Here is a 21,649-nt window from a genome sequence, read left to right on the forward strand (position 1 = left end):
ACGGATCTACTTGGATAGGCATGTATGATCCATAGAAGGTAGTCAAAACCACCGCTGAGAGACGGTTGTCTTTGAAGGCGAGACCGTGCGACCAGGAGCTGGGGCGAGGGGAGAGACTTACTTTGTATCGCATTCCCTATTTTCACCTTTTGAGTTTTGTGCCTGCATGTGATACAACGGATTCTGTCCCAATTCTGCACCCCCGCCTAATTGCATTATGTGTGCACTTTCTTTGTCAGGTGATCTGCAGCCTCTCCTTGTAGGTGAAGCAGACCACCCCTCCTGCTGGGGTCGGCCTTGGCCGTGTGATCTGCAGCTGCCAAAGGTATGTTAGCAGACGGGCAGCAGGCGGAGGTTGAACCGTGCCGGTGTGATGGTGGTGGTCCCCTTGTGCTCTTGGGACCTATCAGGTGAAGAACACGATCCCGTGTTCTTAGCTGCTAGTTCCAGAATGAACTGGCCTGTGGAGCACACCAGGATCCAACCCACAGAGTTGAGCCAAGCTCAAGTGATCCCAGCTCAAAGCCCAGCCAGGCCGCACGACTGTGAGCACGGAAAATAAATGTTCACTGTTGGGGCGCCTGGGTGGCTCAGTCGGTTAAGCGTCCGACTTCGGCTGAGGTCATGATCTCACGGCTCATGGTTCAAGCCCCGCGTCGGGCTGTGTGCTGACAGCTCAGAGCCTGGAGCCTGCTTCGGATTGTGTGTCTCCCTCTCTGCCCCTCCCCTGCTCATGCTCTGTCTCTCTCTGTCTCAAAAAAAAAAAAAAATGTCCACAGCTATTCACGATTATTCGTTACACACCATTAGAGCAACAACCAAATAAGATAAATCCCATATAGGAATTCACTTAATTAACCTCTGCTTAACTAGATTACTATATCAACTGATGCCTTCTTTTCTCCCGTAGACACCTGAACTGACATCCAATGACTCCTAAATGCTCATAACTAGTAGGCTGATTTGTTATAGCATCTTTCCACTCTTTCCAGTTGAACTGTATGCTTGCTGAGAGTTGGAGATTTGTTCTCAGACTTACTTATGCCTGTTCTGTTTGTTATAACAGTTTAATTGTTTAATGCATTTTGATTAATTTGGTTAAGTGTGACTTCAAAAGACTGTATTGTTTGCATGAAGATTACATTTTACTCTTTGGAAGACCTCAATAAAAGTCACTATAAACTGATAAAAATTCAATAGTCTACTCTTGGTAAATAAAAATCATACAAATATGGAAGGATTTGCATTTAACCTTGGGGTTCCCAAGTGGGGTGCCTGGGTGGCTCAGTGAGTTAAGTGTCTGACTTCAGCTCAGGTCATGATCGCATGGATCACGAGTTCAAGCCCCACGTGGGGCTCTGTGCTGATAGCTCAGAGCCTACAGCCTGCTTCGGATTCTGTGTCTCCCTCTCTCTTCTCCTCCCCCACTCGCACTCTGTCTCTCTCTCTCTCTCTCAAAAATAAACAAACATTAAAAAACTCTAAAATAAAATAAAATAAAATAAAATAATATTGCTTCCCAAGTGTTTTAAAATTGTCATTCCTTTTAAAGACACTAAAACTGAGGTTAAAAATCATGAATTATGGATTATTTATTGAAGAATGATGATGTGGCATTTGACATCCCCAAAACCCCGATCCTACGTGCAAATATCAGTGACCTAATCTACATTTACCTGTTTTAAGTTTAAATAAACTGTGGGAGGTATGCATGTGTATCATTTATTTATGATTCCTTGAGGATCGTAAACAGTTTTACGTTAACGACATTATCATAGAAGGTCCAGAACTTTTGCAACTGAACTTCACGCTACTGTTGGAACTCTGTACTTAATCCTAGAATCAATGTCTGGCATCATTTAGAGAGTGAAGGAGAGCAAGACTTAGAATATTCCTGTGCCTCCCTTGGGGCTTCTCAAATAGGTTTTCCGGAAGATGCTTTAAATGTCTCTTGTTAGCAGGCATTAGTGTAAAGTCCACATCGACAATGAAGTCACCAGTAGTGATCGGTTTAGCTTCTCTTTAGAGCAAAAGAAGAGAGAATTTTTCTCATGGGTTCTAACTTAAGAGTAATCAGTAATTCAGCTTATCTCACCTGCTCATTCCCAGTTTTGTCTCCCTCTCTTTTCATTCTTTGCTTGGAATGGTAAAATGCGCTCCCAGAATACTTAAATTTTGTTAGTTTTCTTAGTCTGCTGTTTTCTTTCATGCTTGATGTGGGCTGGGCCTTATCTCGTGGCTTGTTTACAGATAGCCATAATGACTATGGCCCTAACGTATGGCCCTATGTCACCCCAAGTACATTCCCAAGTGGCTGCCTTTACAGAGCTTTTCCTTTCGGGAAATTTTACTTTAACTAGGAAAGAAAAAGTCCTCTTTGAACCACTCTCCCAAGTGTACAGTTAGCAGAGAGGGAAAATCGGGCCTACCCTTGACGGAGGGGAAGGGATTTGGAGGGTGTGCACATTTCTTACAGAAAGAACAGGACAGTTGAAATAATTCTTGCTTGGATGTCAGCTAAGGGGAGCATCTCGGCAACAGCAACGAGGCGAACGAGCCTAGAGAAGACTTTCCTGATGATTAGTCTCTTTTCCAGAGCCTCTCACGGGCTTGCATGCAACTTTGAGCCCAGAAATGCATGCGTCAGGAGTATGACTTCATCAAGTCTATGATTTTCCTATACACACGCTGAGGAGCGTCGAGGCCCCAGATGAAATCAAAGTGGTTCCAATCAGGCAACAGGTCGAAGTAACGGAGATTCCTGATCTGGGGGAGTATCCTGGCCACATCCTGGGGCGTTACAAGGACGTCATTGCCCCCAACCCAAATAGCGGTAGGCACTCTCATGGTGGTCAAGTCATAGAGTGGGGGGCGGCTCTGGAAGAGAAAGAGCATTCGTGACAGAAAGCTCCTCATGGCCACCACTGGGTTCAGATAAGCAGACAGGCTGCTCAGTGAGCATTTGCCACGATCATAGTTCTCTCAGGCTCTGGGAAGTAGAAAGATCACCTGCAGTGATCCCTGTCTTCAAGGAGTGGGAAGGAACAAGGCAAGATAGGTACATAAGCATTTGCCTACAAAGTAGGGTATGTCAAAAGCCAAAAAATGGCAGGGAAGGTAAAGAAGAAATGACTTCCGACTGGGAGTTTCACAGAAAAACGAGTCATTTGAAATGACTTTTGAGGGAGCGTTGGATTTTGACAGATAGGGTTGAAGGCGGGAGGGCTTTCTAGCAAGTGGCAAGAGTGCGTACCCCACGGTAAGGATGGTAAACTGTCCCGGGAACCCCGGGAAGAAAATACGTGAGTGGATGAGGTAGGAGACAGACAGTCAAGGTCCAGACTCCAGGCTAAGGTATCTTGACATCTTTCAGAAGTCGGGGGAAGTGAGGCAGCGTCACTTCTCAGAGCTCTGTCTTAAGATGACTGCATGGGCATCGTATGGGATGACCTTGAAGAAGGAATAGGCTGGAGGTAGGTCCTGAAGCCATCTAGACAGGCAGTAGGGATGGTCCAGAGAAAGGGATAATGGAAGCCACAGGGATGATTTGATTCTCCAAGGGAGAAAGGAAGAGGGGTATGAAGAATCTTGGAAGAGGTTGACAGTTTGCGAGTGCGGGGAATGGCAAGTAGCCAGTGTAGATGGAGGACAACAATCAAAAAAGGAAGGAAGGGGCGCCTGGGTGGCTCAGTCGGTTAAGAAGCCGACTTCGGCTCAGGTCATGATCTCGTGGTTTGTGGGTTCGAGCCCCGCATCAGGCCCTTTGCTGATAGTGTGGAGTCTGTCTGTCAAAATAAATTTATTTTTAAAAAGGGAAGGAAAAACGCAAGAGCATTACGTCATTGAAGTCTACATTGGGGCAGTGAATGGCAAGGAGGCCATGGTGACTGACAGACCATGTTACCTGAAGGCAAGAACGGGCCATTGGATTTGGTAATGAAAAGCCACAGGCGGGGCGCCTGGGTGGCGCAGTCGGTTAAGCGTCCGACTTCAGCCAGGTCACGATCTCGCGGTCCGTGAGTTCGAGCCCCGCGTCAGGCTCTGGGCTGATGGCTCAGAGCCTGGAGCCTGTTTCCGATTCTGTGTCTCCCTCTCTCTCTGCCCCTCCCCCGTTCATGCTCTGTCTCTCTCTGTCCCAAAAATAAATAAACGTTGAAAAGCCACAGGCCACTTTACATAAAGTAGCTGTATAGAAAGATGAAGGCCCAAACTACATATCCCGGGGTTCAGGAGCGAGTGGAAGAGGGGAGGAAGTGGAAAAACTCAGCCTTTTTAAATATTAAAAAATGTTGGTTGCAAACAGAGGGATGGATTAGTGAGCGATAGAATTGGTAGGTTGACAGAAGGTTGTTTGTTTATTTTCCAAAAGGAATAGCAGTTTACTGAAGACGATAGAAGGAGCCAGGAGGAAGAGGAGGTGGGAAGAGATGGGGTCAAGGCACAAGCCCTCAGACTCGGGAAAGAAGAGGGCCTCCATTTTGGGAGAGAGGAGGGAAGAAGAGAATCAAGGGGACAGAGACATTTTAAGGTGGATAAGAGGGGCATTAAGAAATTTCATTTATGGGGCGCCTGGGTGGCTCAGTAGGTTAAGCGTCCGACTTTGGCTCAGGTCATGATCTCACGGTTCGTGGGTTTGAGCCCCACATCGGGTTCTGTGATGACAACTCAGAACCTGGAGTCTGCTTCTGAGTCTCTCTCTCTCTCTCTCTCTCTCTCTCTCTCTGTCCCTCCCCCACCTCTCAAAAATAAACATTAAAATTTTTTTTTAATTTTAAAAAAAAATTAAAAAAAAAAAAGAAATTTCATGTATGCAGCCAATAAGTTTTAAGGGCCCAGGACATGCCCAATATCTTGCCAGGTGAGAAAACACTGGTGAACAAAACAGAAGGGAATCTCTGCCCTCACGGAGCTCACACGGGCTAATTCTCTTGTTCTCTATCAAACACAGTGCACACAGAGACTGCGCTGGGAATTTAAGAGGGCAAAGTGTTGAGACCAGAATATAATAAAAATTGATTTCAAATGGCCTAAAATCAGACACACATAAAACAGGATTGGCCTGAACTAAGGTAGGACCATTTATCGAACCGCTGAGAAATTCTAAGTATGTTGACGCTCTCCCATACTTAAGTCAGCACGCTGCACCCTTCAATCTTACAATTTTATTTGTTAATTTTGCCTCAATAAAGCTGAAAAAGAAAGGACTGTGACTAACAATGGTCTTAAGGGAGTGTGTGAGATTTTTGTTTCATTCTCTTATAAACAGAAACAATATATAAATATAACATGCTCATTAAAAATAATGGAAGTGGAAATATGTAAAATCCCAAATGAGAGCCTCCTTTATTCCTTCACATTCTTCCCCTTCATTCTACCTTTCTTCTCCTCTGTGAAGGTAATCTCTTTAACATTTGTTGGTGTTTTTTTTTTTTTTTTTTTCCTGGCCCGATTCTAAGAATTTGCAAATATATGCATCTATGACTATACATGCTCTGAGGGGCAGGGGAAAACTTCCGGGGTAGCAGAAATGTTTGGTATCTTGATTGTGGCATGGTTACATGAATGAATGTATTTGTCAAAACTCACTGAATTGGAAAATCAGCGAATCTTATTGAATGTAAATCACGCCTTAATCAAGCTTAAAAAACAGTAAAAACATACATACCTCTCTTAGTCGTCTTAAGGTCTGGTAGAATAATTTCTCTAACAGTTCAATCCATTAGTGAGAAACTGACTGGTCTAATAAATAGCCTTAACTATATATCAGTCTGGGAAAACATTGGAAACATTTAATTTAGCGAAAGAAATGATGCCAAGAGGATTAATCCCAAGTACGGAGGGTTAAGGGGGTCTACAAATCGTAGTGTGAAAAGTCAGAGGGAAAAAAGATACCAAAGGCTCAAGTCTTCATGGGTAGATAATATTCCTTCAATGTTCTTTTTTTTTTTTTTTTTTTTAATTTTTTTTTTTCAACGTTTATTTATTTTTGGGACAGAGAGAGACAGAGCATGAACGGGGGAGGGGCAGAGAGAGAGGGAGACACAGAATCGGAAACAGGCTCCAGGCTCCGAGCCATCAGCCCAGAGCCCGACGCGGGGCTCGAACTCACGGACCGCGAGATCGTGACCTGGCTGAAGTCGGACGCTTAACCGACTGCGCCACCCAGGCGCCCCATTCCTTCAATGTTCTTGTGGGATCCTATTTTTTTCCTGTTGGTATCAGGAACTGGGTATTCATCTACTCTGTCCATTTTCATAGATTTTTATAAAACAATTGCCATTAATATACAGTCAACAAAATCATGTTAAAGAAAACACCTCAGTAACATTGACTAGATCTTGCCGTTACTGTAAATGAAAAAGTAAGGTTAAAAATTGTGTCAGGGGGAGTGCCTGGGTGGCTCAGTTGGAATAGCATCCGACTTTTGATCTTGGGGTCATGAATTCGAGCCCCACGTGCGCTGCAGAGATGACTTAAATAAATAAAACTTTAAAAAATATGTCTAGAAGCAGCGGTAGTGAGAAGATTGGAAAAAATGCAGTAAAATATTGACACGTCTAGTGTTCTCTGGGTGGAGGGATTACAAATTATTTGAATTCCTTAAGATATGCTTTTTTTATTTCTAGACTTTCTGCAATGAATGCATATTTAAATGAGACGTTTCTTAAAAAGCTCTATCGATGAGAATGCCACCAATGGCCAGGGAAGATTCTTTTCACTCTCTGATAATTTCTTTCTTTTTTTTAGTGTTTATTTCTTTTTGAGAGAGAGAGAGAGAGAGAGAGAGAGAGAATGTGTGAGTGTACCTGTGCGCATGAGCAGGGGAGGGGCAGAGAGAGGGAGAGACAGAGCGTGAGCGGAGGAGGGGTAGAGAGAGAGGGGGCAGAGGATCCCAAGTGGCTCCGTGCTGACAGCAGCGAGCCCAACGCGGGGCTCCAACTCACCAACCGCAAGATCATGACCTGAGCTGAAGTCGGAGGTTTAACCGACTGAGCCCCCCGGGCGCCCCTCTGATAATTTATTATAATTTCTCAAAAGCTGGCTTCTGGGGCAGTTCCGAGCAGCTCACCTGATTGTAGTGATGCATGTTCTCAGCTTCGCTTCCCCAGTCATACGCCCTGAATTCATCTGATCGGTAAAGCTGAAATAAATGTGTTTTGGAAAAGTAATTAGAGTAAGAGCCACAACTGTTAACAGCAAGTCTTGGGAAACCACTAGGCACTGGTTAGAAAAAAAAGGCTCCTGGAGCACCAGAAGGATATAAATACATTTTCACTACTAGAAGCACAAGGTCAACAGAAAGGGAAGCAAGGATCTCCCTTGGTTTGAAGGAAGAGCTCATGGAAAATCTACACCCCCCAGGGGGGCAGTCAAATCTCTGGGGGAAGGTTCAGTCTCCTCAAGCTTTCCCTGGTTACCTCTCGCTTCAGCTCAGGGTCTATTTTACAAACTCCGATCTAAGATAGAGTTCACTTATGTCACCTACTTGCTCTCCACCATACCTTGCCCTGTCCTTTAAAATCGGGGGACTCAGGGGCACGTGGGTGGCTCAGTCGGTTAAGCATCCGACTTCGGCTCAGGTCATGATCTCACGGTTTGTGGGTTTGGGCCCCGCGTCAGGCTCTGTGATGACAACTCGGAGCCTGGAGCCTGCTTCGGATTCTGCGTCTCCCTCTCTCTCTGCCCCTCCCCCGCTCACACTTTGTCTCTCGCTCCCTCTCAAAAATAAACATCGAAAAAATTTTTTTTTAAAATCTGGGGAAATCAAAGCAAAGACAGTGTCAAGGACAAAGCAGACACCGGCTTTGAAGCTTCTTAGGGTGGACCGGCTAACCTTGTCCTTTCGGATGTAGTGAAATAAGCTTGGAATAGTTTTCCACGAAAAAGACGCTACCTGTTTTATATGCAAGATGTTCTGTATTGATGATCCAGTGGGAGCGTGTGACATATACACGTCCATTCGACTCTGAAGGGAAATAAAACACGGTACAGCAAAACTCACCCAATGAAATAAACTACCCCTTCCAGAAGCCGAGAGCAATGGTGCTAAGAATTAGCAAATGAAAGCTGGGGTTTTGGAAATGACCAAGCGGGTAAGATAAATAAATCATGCCAGGCGCTTGAATGTGAGTAAACCCCGCGTTGCTTGGGAGCAAACTGCCATCAGCTTGGAAGCCGTGGGTTAACTGGCTGGTTTTGAAGTAGGAGAAGCAACAATGGTCATCACGGGGCAGTGTGCTTTAGGAAGGTGCTGTGTGCGAGTGTAGGGATGTGGCGTGCGTGTGCAGGGGTCACAGATCACAAGGCCGAAAAAACCTGGATTTCAGGAAGTAACTTTGTTCATTAGGCGCTTTGTGACTTCGGGCAAGTCATTTCACATTTCCGAGTTTCTGTATTTTCACCTAGTAAGTGAACATACTAAACAATCCTACCATGCCAGCCTTTTGTGAGGATAAAAATAAAGTATCGCAAAAGAAAAGCAAAAAACAATCGCTTCCCTAGGTGCTGTACTTTGGCCTTTGCAAAACAACAGAGAGATGAAAATTATAGAGCTATAATAGTAATAGTAATCCTATGTCCTAGAATACCGTATAATGAAAGCGATCAAGGGAACTATCAGAAATATTTACTTTTGGGGCGCCTGGGTGGCTCAGTCGGTTAAGCGCCCGACTTTGGCTCAGGTCATGATCTCACAGTTCCCGAGTTGGAGCCCCACCTCGGACCCTGTGCTGACCCCTTGGAGTCTGGAGCCTGCTTTGGATGCTCTGTCTCCCTCTCTCTCTCTCTGTCCCTCCCCCACTCGCGCTCTCTCTCTCAAAAATAAACACTTAAAAAAGTTAAAAAATACATTTACTTTTGAATAAGCAGGCTTTGAACAACGGTTCCCATTGTATTTCCGTTGGGCACAACTTAGCCTCTTGAATAGGGGTAGAGCGGGCTGGCAGAGACCAGCTATTTGAGAACTAGCCTCACTGTCACAGCCTCACTGGCCGCCGTATGGAATTCAACCACATCAGTCCGCAAATGTAAACTCCTCCTTCTCCTCCTCCTTGAATTCTCCGACCAGGAAACAAAGAGTTGATGAAACAGGACTGTTCCTTTTCTTTGGGAAAGGGATTCGACCTCCATCCCATTGTGTCTTGTGCTTTCCAAGCGAAGTGAGGAGTTTTATCTGAGGCCAACGGCACTCAGCAAATGAAGGCACACAAGAGATAAATTCAATGCTTGGATGTACTTCTTTTCTCTTCTGGGATTATTATTATTATTATTATTATTATTTAGGGCACAGGAGTGGTTGTAAAATGAAATGGACGGTAGTAATGGCGGTTGAGAGTAAACAGGTGAACCGTCTACTCATGGTGGGACATCATCATTTTCCTGTATGTGACCAGGGACGGAAGGATGACACTGCCTATTCTTTTCCCTGGTCTTCACAGTCGTGGTCCATTGAATACCTCGTCTATGCTTAGCCAAACTTTGCCCTTATGCTTTAAAATATCGTATCAACCTTGGCCGTTTAACAGATACATCAATGAGAGCCAAAGAAAAGCTGGAATTTCTTAGAGCATCCAATGGTCCCCTGATCATCATACATACCACGTTCATATTTTTCTTGTTGGCTCCAGCCCATAAGGACATAATTTCACTACATATCACCCATAATATCTTATTGTTGCAGATTTTGGTAGACGGTGCCTTGCCCATCTTATCTTCTAAAAAGAAACCTTTGGTACCAAAAAAACGCTGTGAAAAGAAAAAAGAAGTATCCTTTCAAGAACCATTTGCAGACTCCTTGATGTTCCCCTCCATCCCCAGGAATGAGGATTCTCGGGAGATCTGTTTGTGTCTGTATTTGCTGTTTTCGCCAAGGAGACCAAGTCATCCGGGAAAAGAAACGACTCATGAATCCATCTCCCTCGAGGGAAGACTGTCTGCTCAACTCTGCCCAAATGTAGAAAACGTCCCCAACTGAACTGAGGTCAACACCCTTTGCAACAGACCTGTCAACCACACAAAAGGGAACTTACATCACTTGAGCTTACAGTAAACAACACAATAAAACCACTATGAAACCAGCCATTAGGGACTATGGAGATTCTTCCTTGTATTAGTTCACAATTGTTTTTTTCCATTCCCACCACTTCGCCCTAAACCAGGGCTTGATTTTATATAAAAATTACTATGAAACCTGAATTGGTCTCCTTGACTTCATTTTGGCCCAAATCCATTTTAGCCGACACCCCAATTTTGGCAAAACGCGATGCTTTTTGTGGCGTGAACTTTTTAGAGAATCAAAAAGCAAACAGAAAAAAAAAAATCTTTGGATGGATAAAGTCCCAAATCCACATTGGGCACCAAACTGTTTTTTCAGCCCTTGGAAAATAACCAGTAAATGTCTGAATGAATAATCGGGCTGTAGGACATTTGGGTTTGGGCATCTTAACAAACCTCCCCTATGAGAAAGGGTGTATTATTCAGGCTTATGTAACACACGATCCGAGATGGGATCCTCAGATACATTTCGGTGAAAACGAGCCTACCTTGATTACGGAATTTGGAAGTAGAAAAAAACTGGTAAAAATGCCCGTGGGATATTTGAATGAGACCACAGGACCCAAGGCAAAATTCATTTTGATTCTTTGTGCCAGTTCAGGCATGGTGCAAAAGGCTACAAACCCTAAGAGAACAGGAGACAAGACAATCTTGTAAAAATTAGAAATACCGAGGCAACGTCTGTACTAACAAAAGTAGGACTCTGCTTTGACGGGTTGTCTTTCTATTGCAACAATCTTGCGGATGAATTGGGAAACTTCTGAGATGTTCTGCAAAGATAATCTGCCTTCAGTCCCTCTGCTGTCAAGTGTCCATTTTTCTCGGATTCTGAACAATGTACCTATTGGTCGGGGAGAGCGAGGGGATAAGCTGTTGGAGCCGCCCCTGCCGAGGGGCCGGGGGCGTCTTCGCTCACAGGCATGGGCTAAGTGCGGGCAATGCTGTCAATTTACCACCAGCTCTGAGATGCCAGGATGAGTCACAGAGCTTCCAGGAGCAAATAATTGGTTCATGGGAGGTGGAACAATCAGTTCTTTATGTTGTATCATCCAGTCATTCCACAATTTGTCTTTCTCACAGTGCAACCAGATTTCACTACTCCCAGTGCTTAACTAGATGCTTACCAGCCTCTCCAGAATCTTCCCTGCTTTCCCTCGGTCCACTGTGGTCCTGGGAGACCAGCAGTCTCCACCTGCTCTGATTTTCCTGCAACACTATAGCACCTGTTTCTAGTCCTCCCGGGACCCTGTCAGTGTGTGTGTGTGTGTGTGTGTGTGTGTGTGTACGCGCGCGCGCACGCGTGTCGCAAACGCATGGGGACACAGCCGTAGCAGAGAATTTTTTCCCCTGAAATTCTTCTTGAAACACTGAAACCATCTTGGCCAAAAAAAGAACTGACTTCGTATTGATGGGCTGAGCAGCTGCTACAAAGACTGAAACGGGAATGCGGGTAGGGGGATACTTCTCCCCAGATCTTTGGAGATGTGCGGAGAGGAGTTTTTCCACGCTCACACTCACTAGTCTTGAGCTGGAGCCTGGCTTGCTAAACACCTTGCCAGGGACGGGCCCTTCTCACAGGCCAAAAATTGCTCTGCTGCAAGTGCTCCCTGGAAAAGAGCACGCCCTAAATGCAATGCAGAGCCCTGCTGATGGGATCATTTGTTTTCTTTGCAGGTCAGACGGAAGGGCATCCCTACGTCCTGCCCAGTTTTCTAGACCCCACTCGAGTCATTCCTTCTCCTTCCGGTCCTTCCACATGTCCCACACCCCACTGGGGGCTGTCAGACTGACCTGCTTTGAATCTGTGCTCTTTCTGCTAAGACACCCTGACCAAGGGTCCTCAGCACAAGACCCTAAACATAGTCAATGCTCGCTAAGTGTGCGCTAGGATAGTGCAATTATTTGGCAGGTTTTTTGTTTGTTTGTTTGTTTTGTTTTGTTTTTGTCTCATTAAAATTTTTTATATCCTTTTAGAATACGTCCTGGGATGCTCACTGGCTGTTCCAAACGCATCAATATAAAGCACCAATAAATATACATCTGCTGTTGATGGTAATGGTGATAAGGAGACTGTAAGATTATTTATTTTTTTTTTGCATAGTTTCACCCCAGCTAAAATATTGCATTCCACGTAATCTCTTAAAATGGAAAACATTAATGGAAGATCGTTAACAACTTGGCATTATTAATAGTATGGCTTCCTCTAAATTTTTACTTGGAACTGGATTTTTTATTTCTTTCTAAAAGATGTAGTAAATCATTAAGAAGTACATTTTCAGAGAGTAGGATCTTGGGCTTTTCAAAATTTTTCTACATAGTGCTTACATTTAATTGCGATGCCATAAACATTAAGTCACATGCTAAATGGGCCCAGTTGACGTATGCTTTTGTGTTTCAACTAAAAAAAAAGTGATTGTATGTTTTCAGTTTATTCATATAGAGATAGAACCTCACCCTTTTACTATTTTTTAAAAATCCCATATGGGTTGTGAGGCAGGTATGATTGATACATATTTATCATTCTTCAGGGTTATTTCAAGGCATCAGGCTTTACTTTTTCAGCTGAGAGGGGACCTAGACGCTTAACTCTTCGGAAATACTTCTTTAGATTTGGGGCACATAGAAATTATATCGCGGTTACAAATGTGCTGTTGGGACCAGACATGGAGGAAAGATTTGTCCTACACACAGTCTCTGAAATTCAAGTTCACAACCACACAGGGCACTAGGATTTCATGTCCGGCACAGGACAGAGAATTAAGGGCAAATTCACAACCACTTAGGGCACTAGGTTAACACGTCCAGCACAGGACAGAGAATTAAGGGCATGATAAATGACAGTTCCTCTGTTCCAGTTTAAAGGCGAACTCTCGCAAGGCTCCGACCTTGTAAAACACGGACATTTGTAAACATACCTATTGTCGTGCCAAGGGAGTGTCCAATGAAATACAGCTTCTCCTGACCAGTTTTATTTACAATGAAGTCTATTATTCCTGGAAGATCGTATTTGGCCATTTCATCAAAACTGCAAAATAAAACAGGGGCTTATAAACACTCGCTCCTAAGTTTAAGACGCAGAGCACCTGCTCACTTAGTTTTTATACTCAGAATTCTGTGCTGTTCACTCATTTGCCTTGCATTTCATTATTTATCCGGTCACGTGCAGGCTATTGGAGCCTTGTTGGCTGCATTTCTATGCGTTACTTTTAACGGGGCTGATTTCAAGACTTGTGTGTGCTGTCTGACGGTCAGTCCTACCCTTTCTCCCCTTCATCCCCTTCCCTTTTCCATCTGGTTTTTCTGCCTCTACTTCAAACATCCCCAGGGCGCTTGCAAGATTCATGCCCAGCTTTGGAAACAGAAGTGGTTGCAAATCACGACTCTGGCTGAGTAACTTTTGGTGAATTACTTAAATGCTCTGAGCTTCAGGTTCCTCGTCTGGGAAAGCAACATAATGCCAGGGATGTAGCGAGGCTGCTAAAGGTCGTCTTGTAGTAAACAAGCTCCACCTTCCCGACCAAGGGCCACGGACACAAAATATTATCCTGATGTTTGCCCCTGCCCCAAATTTACTCTATCCTTCCTTTGTTCTTCCCCTGACAGTGGGTGCTGACCATTTCATTCGTGTGCTAGGAATGCACCTTCTGTTCTGGCAAACCAGCAGGGAGGTCAGCCTGGGAAGTCTCTTGCAGGCATCAGCCTGTCCTCTGATGCCCACAGAGAACACTTTCCCTAAAACAAGCAGGCAGCGTATTAGACCATTGTTCTCCATTGTCCATTAGCAAGGTTTTAAAGACCTCCTATTGGGTCTGTCCTGAAAATGGTATTGAATACCGTCTCAACCAGAGTTTCTGTAAATAAAATCGGGTACTGGTACATATCGTCTCTGCAAAACTGAGTGACCGTCCGAGGGGAAAGACCTGTATTCGTAGTGTCGGAATGCACATAAGCTTCTCGAGGGCCGGTACTTTGCTTACCGTTGAGCGCTCAGGGCCCCAAACTATGCAGAGACACTCCGCAAACATTGGTTGAATGAGTGTGTGCACCGGTCCTAGAAATGTCCTGAGCTGCCCCTCGAGACATGTTTATAATGTACAGTATTGGACAGAACTGGATGTTAAAATGATCCTGGGAAAATGATGTAACTTGCTTGTGGGAGAATCAGTGGAAATCAAACACCTTGCTATTTCTCTGCTTTGAGATGTTAGTAGAAGCTACACGGAACCACGTGACTCCCAATGTTATAGATTATTATTAATATCATCCACACTATTATATTCAAAGCAATGGTCCCAAAGTCTCTTCATGATTTTTCTTAGATACCGTTTACCTAAAGGCCCAGAATTTTTCTTCAGTCACTGAGAGCGTCTTGTGTCTTCTTGACCAAGTGTTTCCCCGACTGTTTCCCATCCAGACATCGTAACCTGCATCTGCTAGGAGGAATCCAAGGCTGCCATTGGCATAATTCTCAAGCCAAGAGGCATTGTCTGCAAACAAAGCGTGTTGCAGGTACACAACTGGCCGGGGACCTGGAAGGAGGCAGGAAGAGAGAGAGGAGAGAGAGAATAACTTCTGATAAGTAGACCATCTCAGGAACATGATAGAAACACACACATGCCCAGAAAAAGCAAAAACCTAATCAGCATTCACCTTTCCCTTTCATATAGAGCATTTGGTTAACATGGTGTAAGTTTCTTGAGCACATGCATTGCACCTAGTGATATGTTGACAGAAGGCCACGGATGAGCTTATTAAATTCTCATAACAACTCCATAAAGTAGCTACTATTTTAAGGATCCTCATTTCCCAGAAGAGGAGACGCAGCTTTAGAAGGTAGTTAGGTGACTTTCTCAAGGGGCCACCCAATTAACGGGGTGCAGAGCCAGGACTCAAGCCCGGTTCTGTTTCACAACCAAGTGGGTGCTTGTAACGGTGCTCACTGCTCCATGAACTCACTTTTGCGTATCTCCTGGGTCTGGCTGGCAGAGACGTGAAAATGATCATGCTTGATGGTGTTCCGTGCCTCTTCCAGGGACGAGGGGGATGTGACGGTAAATGGACAGCATCTGGCTCCTTGCCAAGCTTCTAGCCAAACCCCCCCCGCCTCTGCTCACTGGAGAGCATTTGAAAACCCAAATACAATACAACCAGCTCAACACCCCTCTGACAACAACCGAATTCCTGAGGGAGAGGGTCTTCAGGGTGGAAGGTTCCAAAAAGTCACCATCATTCAATGGGTAAGAGCACATGCTCTCTGGAGCCAGGCTGGATTTGAATTCTGATTCCATCACTTGCTATTTGTGTGACCTCGAGAACCTGCTTTGCCTTATCATCTGTAAAATGATAACCATGAATAGTACTGACCTCATACGGATGCTGAGAGCTTTATCTGATATAAATTAATGTAAAGCTTTTAGAATAATACACTTAATAGATGGTTCTTAATTCCAAATCTTCCCCAAATCCTCCCTCCTTAAGTAAAACCTTTCCTGGAGAAATCCTCTCCTTTTATGCTTCCTGGCCATCTCCCCCCTCGCCTCCCCCCACCCAACTTGGGCAGGTATCGGACAGAAGACCCAGGATGCCGTGTTAATGTGAATTTCAGATGAACAATAAAAAAACGTTTTGTATAAGTACATCCTAAAGTGGAACTTGTATGAGAAACCGATCTGTCATTGATCTGAAACTCACCTTTCACAGGGTGTGTCCTATTTTATCTGGTAACCCTAGCCCCACTCCCAGTTTTCATTCCAAAACCCTAGAATTACACATTTCTTTGTTAGAGGCAGAGGAAGTTAAACAGCGTGATGTTAGTTGCCCCTGAATGTGACTGGCAGGAGAGCCCGTGCAGCAATCTGAGTAAACCACTTTGCCCTGGAGCCTCCCCAGATACTTTGCTCAGTCTTCCCTCTTTCTCATCCCGAGATCTGCAGTTATGTGTCCCTATTTAAAGAATAATTCCTCTGCTTTTGCACGGCTGGCTCTTTATTCCAGAATTCAGACCTTCCTAACACCATGTTCTTTCACTCCACAAAACTTCTGTCCCTCAAATCAAAACATAGGTGAATGTTCCAGTTTTCCTTCCTGGAAAAAAAGTTGCAGATATGTCACGATCATTTAACTTGATTTTCCCCCCCCTGTAGCCTACAGAGAAAGGCCTGTTGATCTTTGCAGGGGCAGGAGAGACTGCACACAACCCAGTCAACCTCACACAGTCCAGCAAACGTCTTTCCAGCAGCCAGGAAATCTGCTTTCCTGGGATGTAACAATTTTCCGCATGAGAGATCAGTAATGAACCAGCGAAATGCACGCTTTGCCTTTGCATTTACACCCCTACCCGCAAGCCAAGCCACCCGCCTCCAACAAGATCAGTCTTGCCCTTTGTATTTTTAGCTTCTTGCCTGGCTTCAGAGAATGGGAAAAAGAATGAGGCTCCCTGTTGACTATTTCAAGACTCATCCAGTTTTGACAAACCAGTCATTCCCTTAAAGGAAAGCCAGCACTCAATGTTAGTCATTTGCTGTCCTCCTTCGCGGGAGAGACACATCTCATACCTGTGCTTCTATCATCTCTTCGCCCGTGGGGGATTCTATTGATGCTGAGGATGTACCCGTCTTGAGTGGTGACTTCATACTCTTCACTGGGGTAGCCATTATAGGTGATGATCTCGCTCTGTCCAGTGAAAATACAGGTATTAGCTCAACATCTTCTCCAGAGGTCATCAGAAGAAACTAGAACAAAGAATCTGGTGTGTGTTTATTGGAGTGAGTGATCTGAAATCTGTAGCCCCAGGTAACTGTAAGGTTAATTTACTATGTAAAGTCTTGATAACGAATAAGCAGACTATTAGAAAAGGTCTACTATTGGCAAATCTGGGGGTTAGTGGTTGGGTGGAGATATTATTTAGTATCGACCCATTCTAATTCTTTTTTTTAATATAAAATGTATTGTCAAATTGGTTTCCTTATAACACCAGTGCTCATCCCAACAGGTGCCCTCCTCATTCTTCCGACAAAACCATGTTCTCAAGCCGATTCTCCAGACACCTCTTGGTTTAAAGATAATAAAACCACAGTCCACTAGAAGGCTGTCATATCTATCATCCAAATGGCTTAAAATATAAATTCCTAATGTTTTAAAAATATAATTTCAAAAGAGGAGGTCGCCTACAAACATGAGTTCGCCTGACGTGACTAGAGAGTATTATTTATTCAGTCAGAAGAAAACATCAGCCTAGCTTGACTCAGAGAAATGTTAAAATCACCTACGTCTTTTTTTCATCTGTTTCCTTCTCTAAGATTTTTCTGCTATCACAAGACCTTTGCTAATCTCACAACCCACGCATCAGCCTTATGTGATGTCTTTCGGAACCTCGCATGACTTACAATATTCATCCACACTTCAGGATTCGCTTCATTTTCCAAATTAAAGAAGCTACCAGCATTTAAAGTTCCACAGAGCAAACAGGTTGTTGTGAAAAACAGCCACATCGTGCGAATGCCTGACATAAGACATTTAATAATCACAGATTAATCTTATACATCAACGTTGATGAAGGGATGAAAATAATGCCCTGGTGAAAACCAAAAGACGAGCGTCCTAGAAACACCGAGAAAGCGTGGGAGGGAGCCAACACAGTAAGCTACCTCTGAGCATGTGAATCCATTGCTCACATGGACACTGCTATGACCCCGTCCAGTTCTTGAAGGAAATTTAATTTAGTATGGAGGACAAGATTTCTGACCTTTGGGCAACTGATTTCACAGCTTTCTCTCTTGGTTTCCATGTGGGCAAAATGAGGATAACGACGTAACGTCCCTCACAGGGTTACAGGAAGGATTAAGTGACTTACCGTGCAGTGAGTGTGTGTAAGCCCTTTCACTATTTTTCCTAATCTGAGCATGAGCCAGAAAGGAATATCAGAGAGCTTTTACTGGAACAAATTAATGACTGACTTCTAGAAATTGAGAGCTTCCTTCTGAAGTTAATAGCTTTCCATACATTTGCTGTCCGGTTGAAGACAATCTTCTACCTGCAAACGTTATGTAATTTTAAAGGTTTTTAAACCTAGTGGTAGCTAATGTCTACTCAGCGCTGAGCTCGTGTGGAGAATAGCTCTACATGCCTCGTGTATGTCATTTAAATCTCAAAGAAACTCCATGAAGTAGGTTCAATCATCCTCACCTTAACAATGAAGGAAACCAAGGCTTAGAGAGAGATTTTAGATCTGTCTAAGGTCACAGAGCCAACAGGTGACAGAGGGGGACCAGGAAGGCCGGCCAACTCCCAGTAGCACCCTTACATCTGAGAACCATTCCCGACCCACCTCCCGGTTGTGATCCGTCTTGATCTTACCTACTTAAGGAAGCTTCCCCTGCTCCCGAAGACTCCGTGCCGATTAGGAACCTCCGGACTTCTGCATGTGACATCAGGCTGAAGAATGAGATGTAGTTGCAGTGACAGTTAGAAGCTGGAGAGAGGAGAGACCGGAAGCCCATGGAAATGAGGAAACCCTGCACTAAGGCACCACCCAGGGCGTCTTCCTCACGCCCCAAATGTCATGATTCGCTTGTAGATTGGGAAATAGTGGTCTGCACGATGCCAAATAACCAGTTTGACTGAATCCTTCATGTTTCCACTGAGTGTCTGCCACGGTAGGGAGGGTTCGGCAACAGTTTCAAAGTCTTGCATGAGATGGGGAAGTAGGATGTACTGATCATCCTAATGGCCAAAACCAGGCATGACAAGGCCTACCTTTCAAATGCCGTAGCGTTTCTGTCGGGGTCACGGGAAGCCATGTATGTAAGAGCACTGATGTCAACCATGCAGTGTGGAGGGATGCGATTGATTGTGGCTAAGTTGTGGCAGTGAGACCATCCAGACTCCAGGCCCTGGACCCCGGGCGGAACCCAGTACTAGCATTGTGCCAGAGGAAACTGACCATCGTGGGTGCTGAACCATAGACCACGCCCCTTTACTTAAAACAAAGGGGAAGCGCACCTCGGTGGCTGAGTCTGTTGAGCGTCTGACTCTTGACTTCCGCTGAGGTCGTGATCTTCTGGTTCATGAGTTCGAGCCCCACACTGGGCTCGCACTGACATTGCAGAGCCTGCTTGGGATTCTCTCTCTCTCTCCCTCTCTCTCTCTGCCCCTCCCCCGTTCACTCTCTCTCTCTAAATACACAAATAAAATTTTATAAAATTATAAATAAAAAAAGTAGAAGCAGAGGCCAGAGGAGAAGGAGGGGAATTTAGCTCTACACCCCACCTGGAACAACAGTGGAGGCCATGTGCATCAATTTTCTGTCCCACTCTGTCTTCTGTACGCCTGTAGGACCCTAGCAGCCACCGCATCTCTCGGGGACAAGAAGCAGGAAGAAAGCTACCTCCTCCCTGGCACAATCCAGTAATTTCAGTTCTTAGTTTGGACTCATTCTCCAATTATCTCAGAAACAAAGATATTATTTGTGTGTATCCAAACCCTAAGATCTGCTCCCCGGGAATGGGAAATTTCATGCCAATCACACGAGTGTAAATTCAAAGATAGCACTCAGTTTATTGGAAGAGGTGGAAGGATTATGGACCCTCCAACCTCCTTCTGCCTTTGAGGAAGGACACCCCCCCCCCCCGCCTCCCGGTTCTTGATGGCCCAATGGCAGAGTCATGCGGGCTTGCTGGGAAACGCTCAGGGCTTCTGACTTGAAAAAGCGCTTCTAACAGAACTTTAGTGGACTCGGGAGAGTTCTAGGAAGCACAATGTTCATACTGTTAGTGTTGATTCATGGTCATGGCTCCATGTGGAAATAGCATGGATGGAGTGAAACGTCTCAGGCCTTTACAGGTTGTAGCCCAGCACAAATACAAAATAATAGTGCCTACTCTCTAGAAGCTCAAATTTTCCCTGCCTTTTTTTTTTTTTGCCCATAATTTTAGATGCTATTAGAACTAGAACGTGATCTTGGGCAAAATGTAGATTGAGGGGCAACTTTCTGAAGCTCTGTGGTATTTCTGATATCTTGATCCAAAGATCACATCGCAGTCTGAGCAAATTAAAAAAAAATTCTTTTAATGTTTATTTATATATTAAAAAATTAATGTTTATTTTTTGAGAGAGATATATAGAGAGAGAGACAGAAAAAGAGCACAAGTGGAGGAGGGGCAGAGAGAGAGGGAGCCCAGAATCCAAAGCAGGCTCCAAGCTCTGAGCTGTCGGCACAGAGCCCAGCACGGGGCTCGAATCCACGAACCACGAGATCATGACCTGAGCCAAAGTCGGACGCTTAACCAACTGAGACATCCAGGTGCCCCATGAGCAATTTTTTAAATGATGGCTGCCGGTTCAAATATCCAGGTAGCTAAAAATATGCGGTTGAGCATAGAACATAGGTCCTGGAATCTTGGTGTCTATCTGTGAAAATAATTCTTATTTTCCATCCAATGTTCTCATTCAAAATACATTTGCTATTACATCACATCTTTTTGTTTGTTTGTTTGCTTCTTTCTCCCCCAAGACTGGTTTTTCATAATATATAAATTTGTATCAAAGGGGGATAGCTTTCCCCTGAAAACAACTGGAGGTCAAAAATATTAGGTTGTAACTAACAAGATACAAAATAGAAGCTAATGAGAATTTTGGAAAAATAAATGATTTGAAACTTTTGCCCTGGAATAAAAGACTTTGCATGGGGCACCTGGGTGGCTCAGTTGATTAAGCCTCTGAATTTTGGTTTCAGCTCAGGTCATGATCTCATGGTTTGTGAATCTGAGCCCCACGTAGGGCTCTGCACTGACGGTGTGGAACCTGCTTGGGATTCTCTTTCTCCCCTCTCTCTGCCCCTACCCCGATTGCTCTCTCTCTCTCTCTCTCTCTCAAACAAAACAAAACAAAACAAAAAAAACTTAAAATTTTTTTCCAAAAGACTTTTCATGAACAGGAACACAGAATTTGTTGCTTGCTCACTGGATAATTTATCTAACTCGTTATACATGTTAAAATTCAAATAGGGCTCAATAAAGCTGCACACACACACAGTGTGATTGATTAGTACACTTTGGCTTTAGGAAAGGCACTTTAAATTACGTGTAGCAATTTTATTTCTTCACCCAGAAAGCAAAGTTGGCCATGCTCATAAACATCTGTAAGATACAATGCTGTTTCTGAGATCGTCTGTGAGACTAAAGCAGGTTGTCGTAAATGCTGCTGTCCGTGAATCTCCATGTCACCTCCACTAGACTACACCCACCTTCACACACCGCATGGTGACAGTAAAGATACAGAAGAGAGAAAAGGCAAATAAAATCTAAAATGCGCAAAGGAAAGACCGCTTCCATTTAAAGAGACATTATTACCAAAAGCGCAGGTCTGGGATGACATCCCCGTCCCCAGAGAGGCAGGATCAGGACTGTGTTCGTGGCAAAGGTCAAAGCTTTGTGAGAATGGAGAGGAGGGGCCATGCCATCTAATAGGAGGAGATTTATAGCATCTGATCCTCCAAGTAGGTTTACCTGCCCAGCTAGCTGCTTACTTAATGTGCAGAACTTATGTATGGTATTCTCTACAGGTCATTTTGTACTTGAATTCCTGTAGGAGGTATGTC

At 44.4% G+C, this 21,649-nt stretch overlaps 1 protein-coding gene across 2 annotated transcripts; it reads right to left on the bottom strand.

The window, feature by feature from the left end:
* Nucleotides 1–1,567: 1,567 nt before the first annotated feature.
* LIPN (lipase family member N) lies at nucleotides 1,568–18,963 on the bottom strand. Of its 2 annotated transcripts, XM_030334449.1 has the most exons (11): nucleotides 18,808–18,963; nucleotides 18,409–18,486; nucleotides 17,439–17,554; nucleotides 16,608–16,725; nucleotides 14,384–14,582; nucleotides 12,969–13,078; nucleotides 10,542–10,678; nucleotides 9,598–9,744; nucleotides 7,895–7,966; nucleotides 7,070–7,141; nucleotides 1,568–2,877 (listed from the first exon to the last, which is right to left on the bottom strand). In XM_030334449.1, exons 3-11 carry the CDS (start codon nucleotides 17,541–17,543, stop codon nucleotides 2,644–2,646), a joined length of 1,194 nt encoding a protein of 397 aa, XP_030190309.1. In that variant the 5' UTR covers nucleotides 17,544–17,554; nucleotides 18,409–18,486; nucleotides 18,808–18,963; the 3' UTR covers nucleotides 1,568–2,643. The 2 variants fall into 2 exon arrangements, with proteins under 2 accessions (XP_030190309.1, XP_030190310.1); XM_030334450.1 differs by lacking the exons at nucleotides 7,895–7,966; nucleotides 18,808–18,963 and having other exon boundaries at nucleotides 18,409–18,794.
* Between the last annotated feature and the right edge of the window lie 2,686 nt (nucleotides 18,964–21,649).

The sequence above is a fragment of the Lynx canadensis genome, chromosome D2, assembly GCF_007474595.2.
Source record: "Lynx canadensis isolate LIC74 chromosome D2, mLynCan4.pri.v2, whole genome shotgun sequence".
Classification (NCBI taxonomy): Eukaryota; Metazoa; Chordata; class Mammalia; order Carnivora; family Felidae; genus Lynx; species Lynx canadensis.

Coding starts and splice junctions, on each gene's coding strand:
- LIPN (XM_030334449.1), bottom strand. CDS start 17,543: ATGTGGCTGTTTTTCACAACAACCTGTTTGCTCTGTGGAACTTTAAAT. Junction 14,583..16,607: donor AAGAGATGATAGAAGCACAG/GTATGAGATGTG, acceptor GCCTCCTTCCAG/GTCCCCGGCCAGTTGTGTAC. Junction 13,079..14,383: donor GAAAAATTCTGGGCCTTTAG/GTAAACGGTATC, acceptor TTTATTTTGCAG/TTTTGATGAAATGGCCAAAT.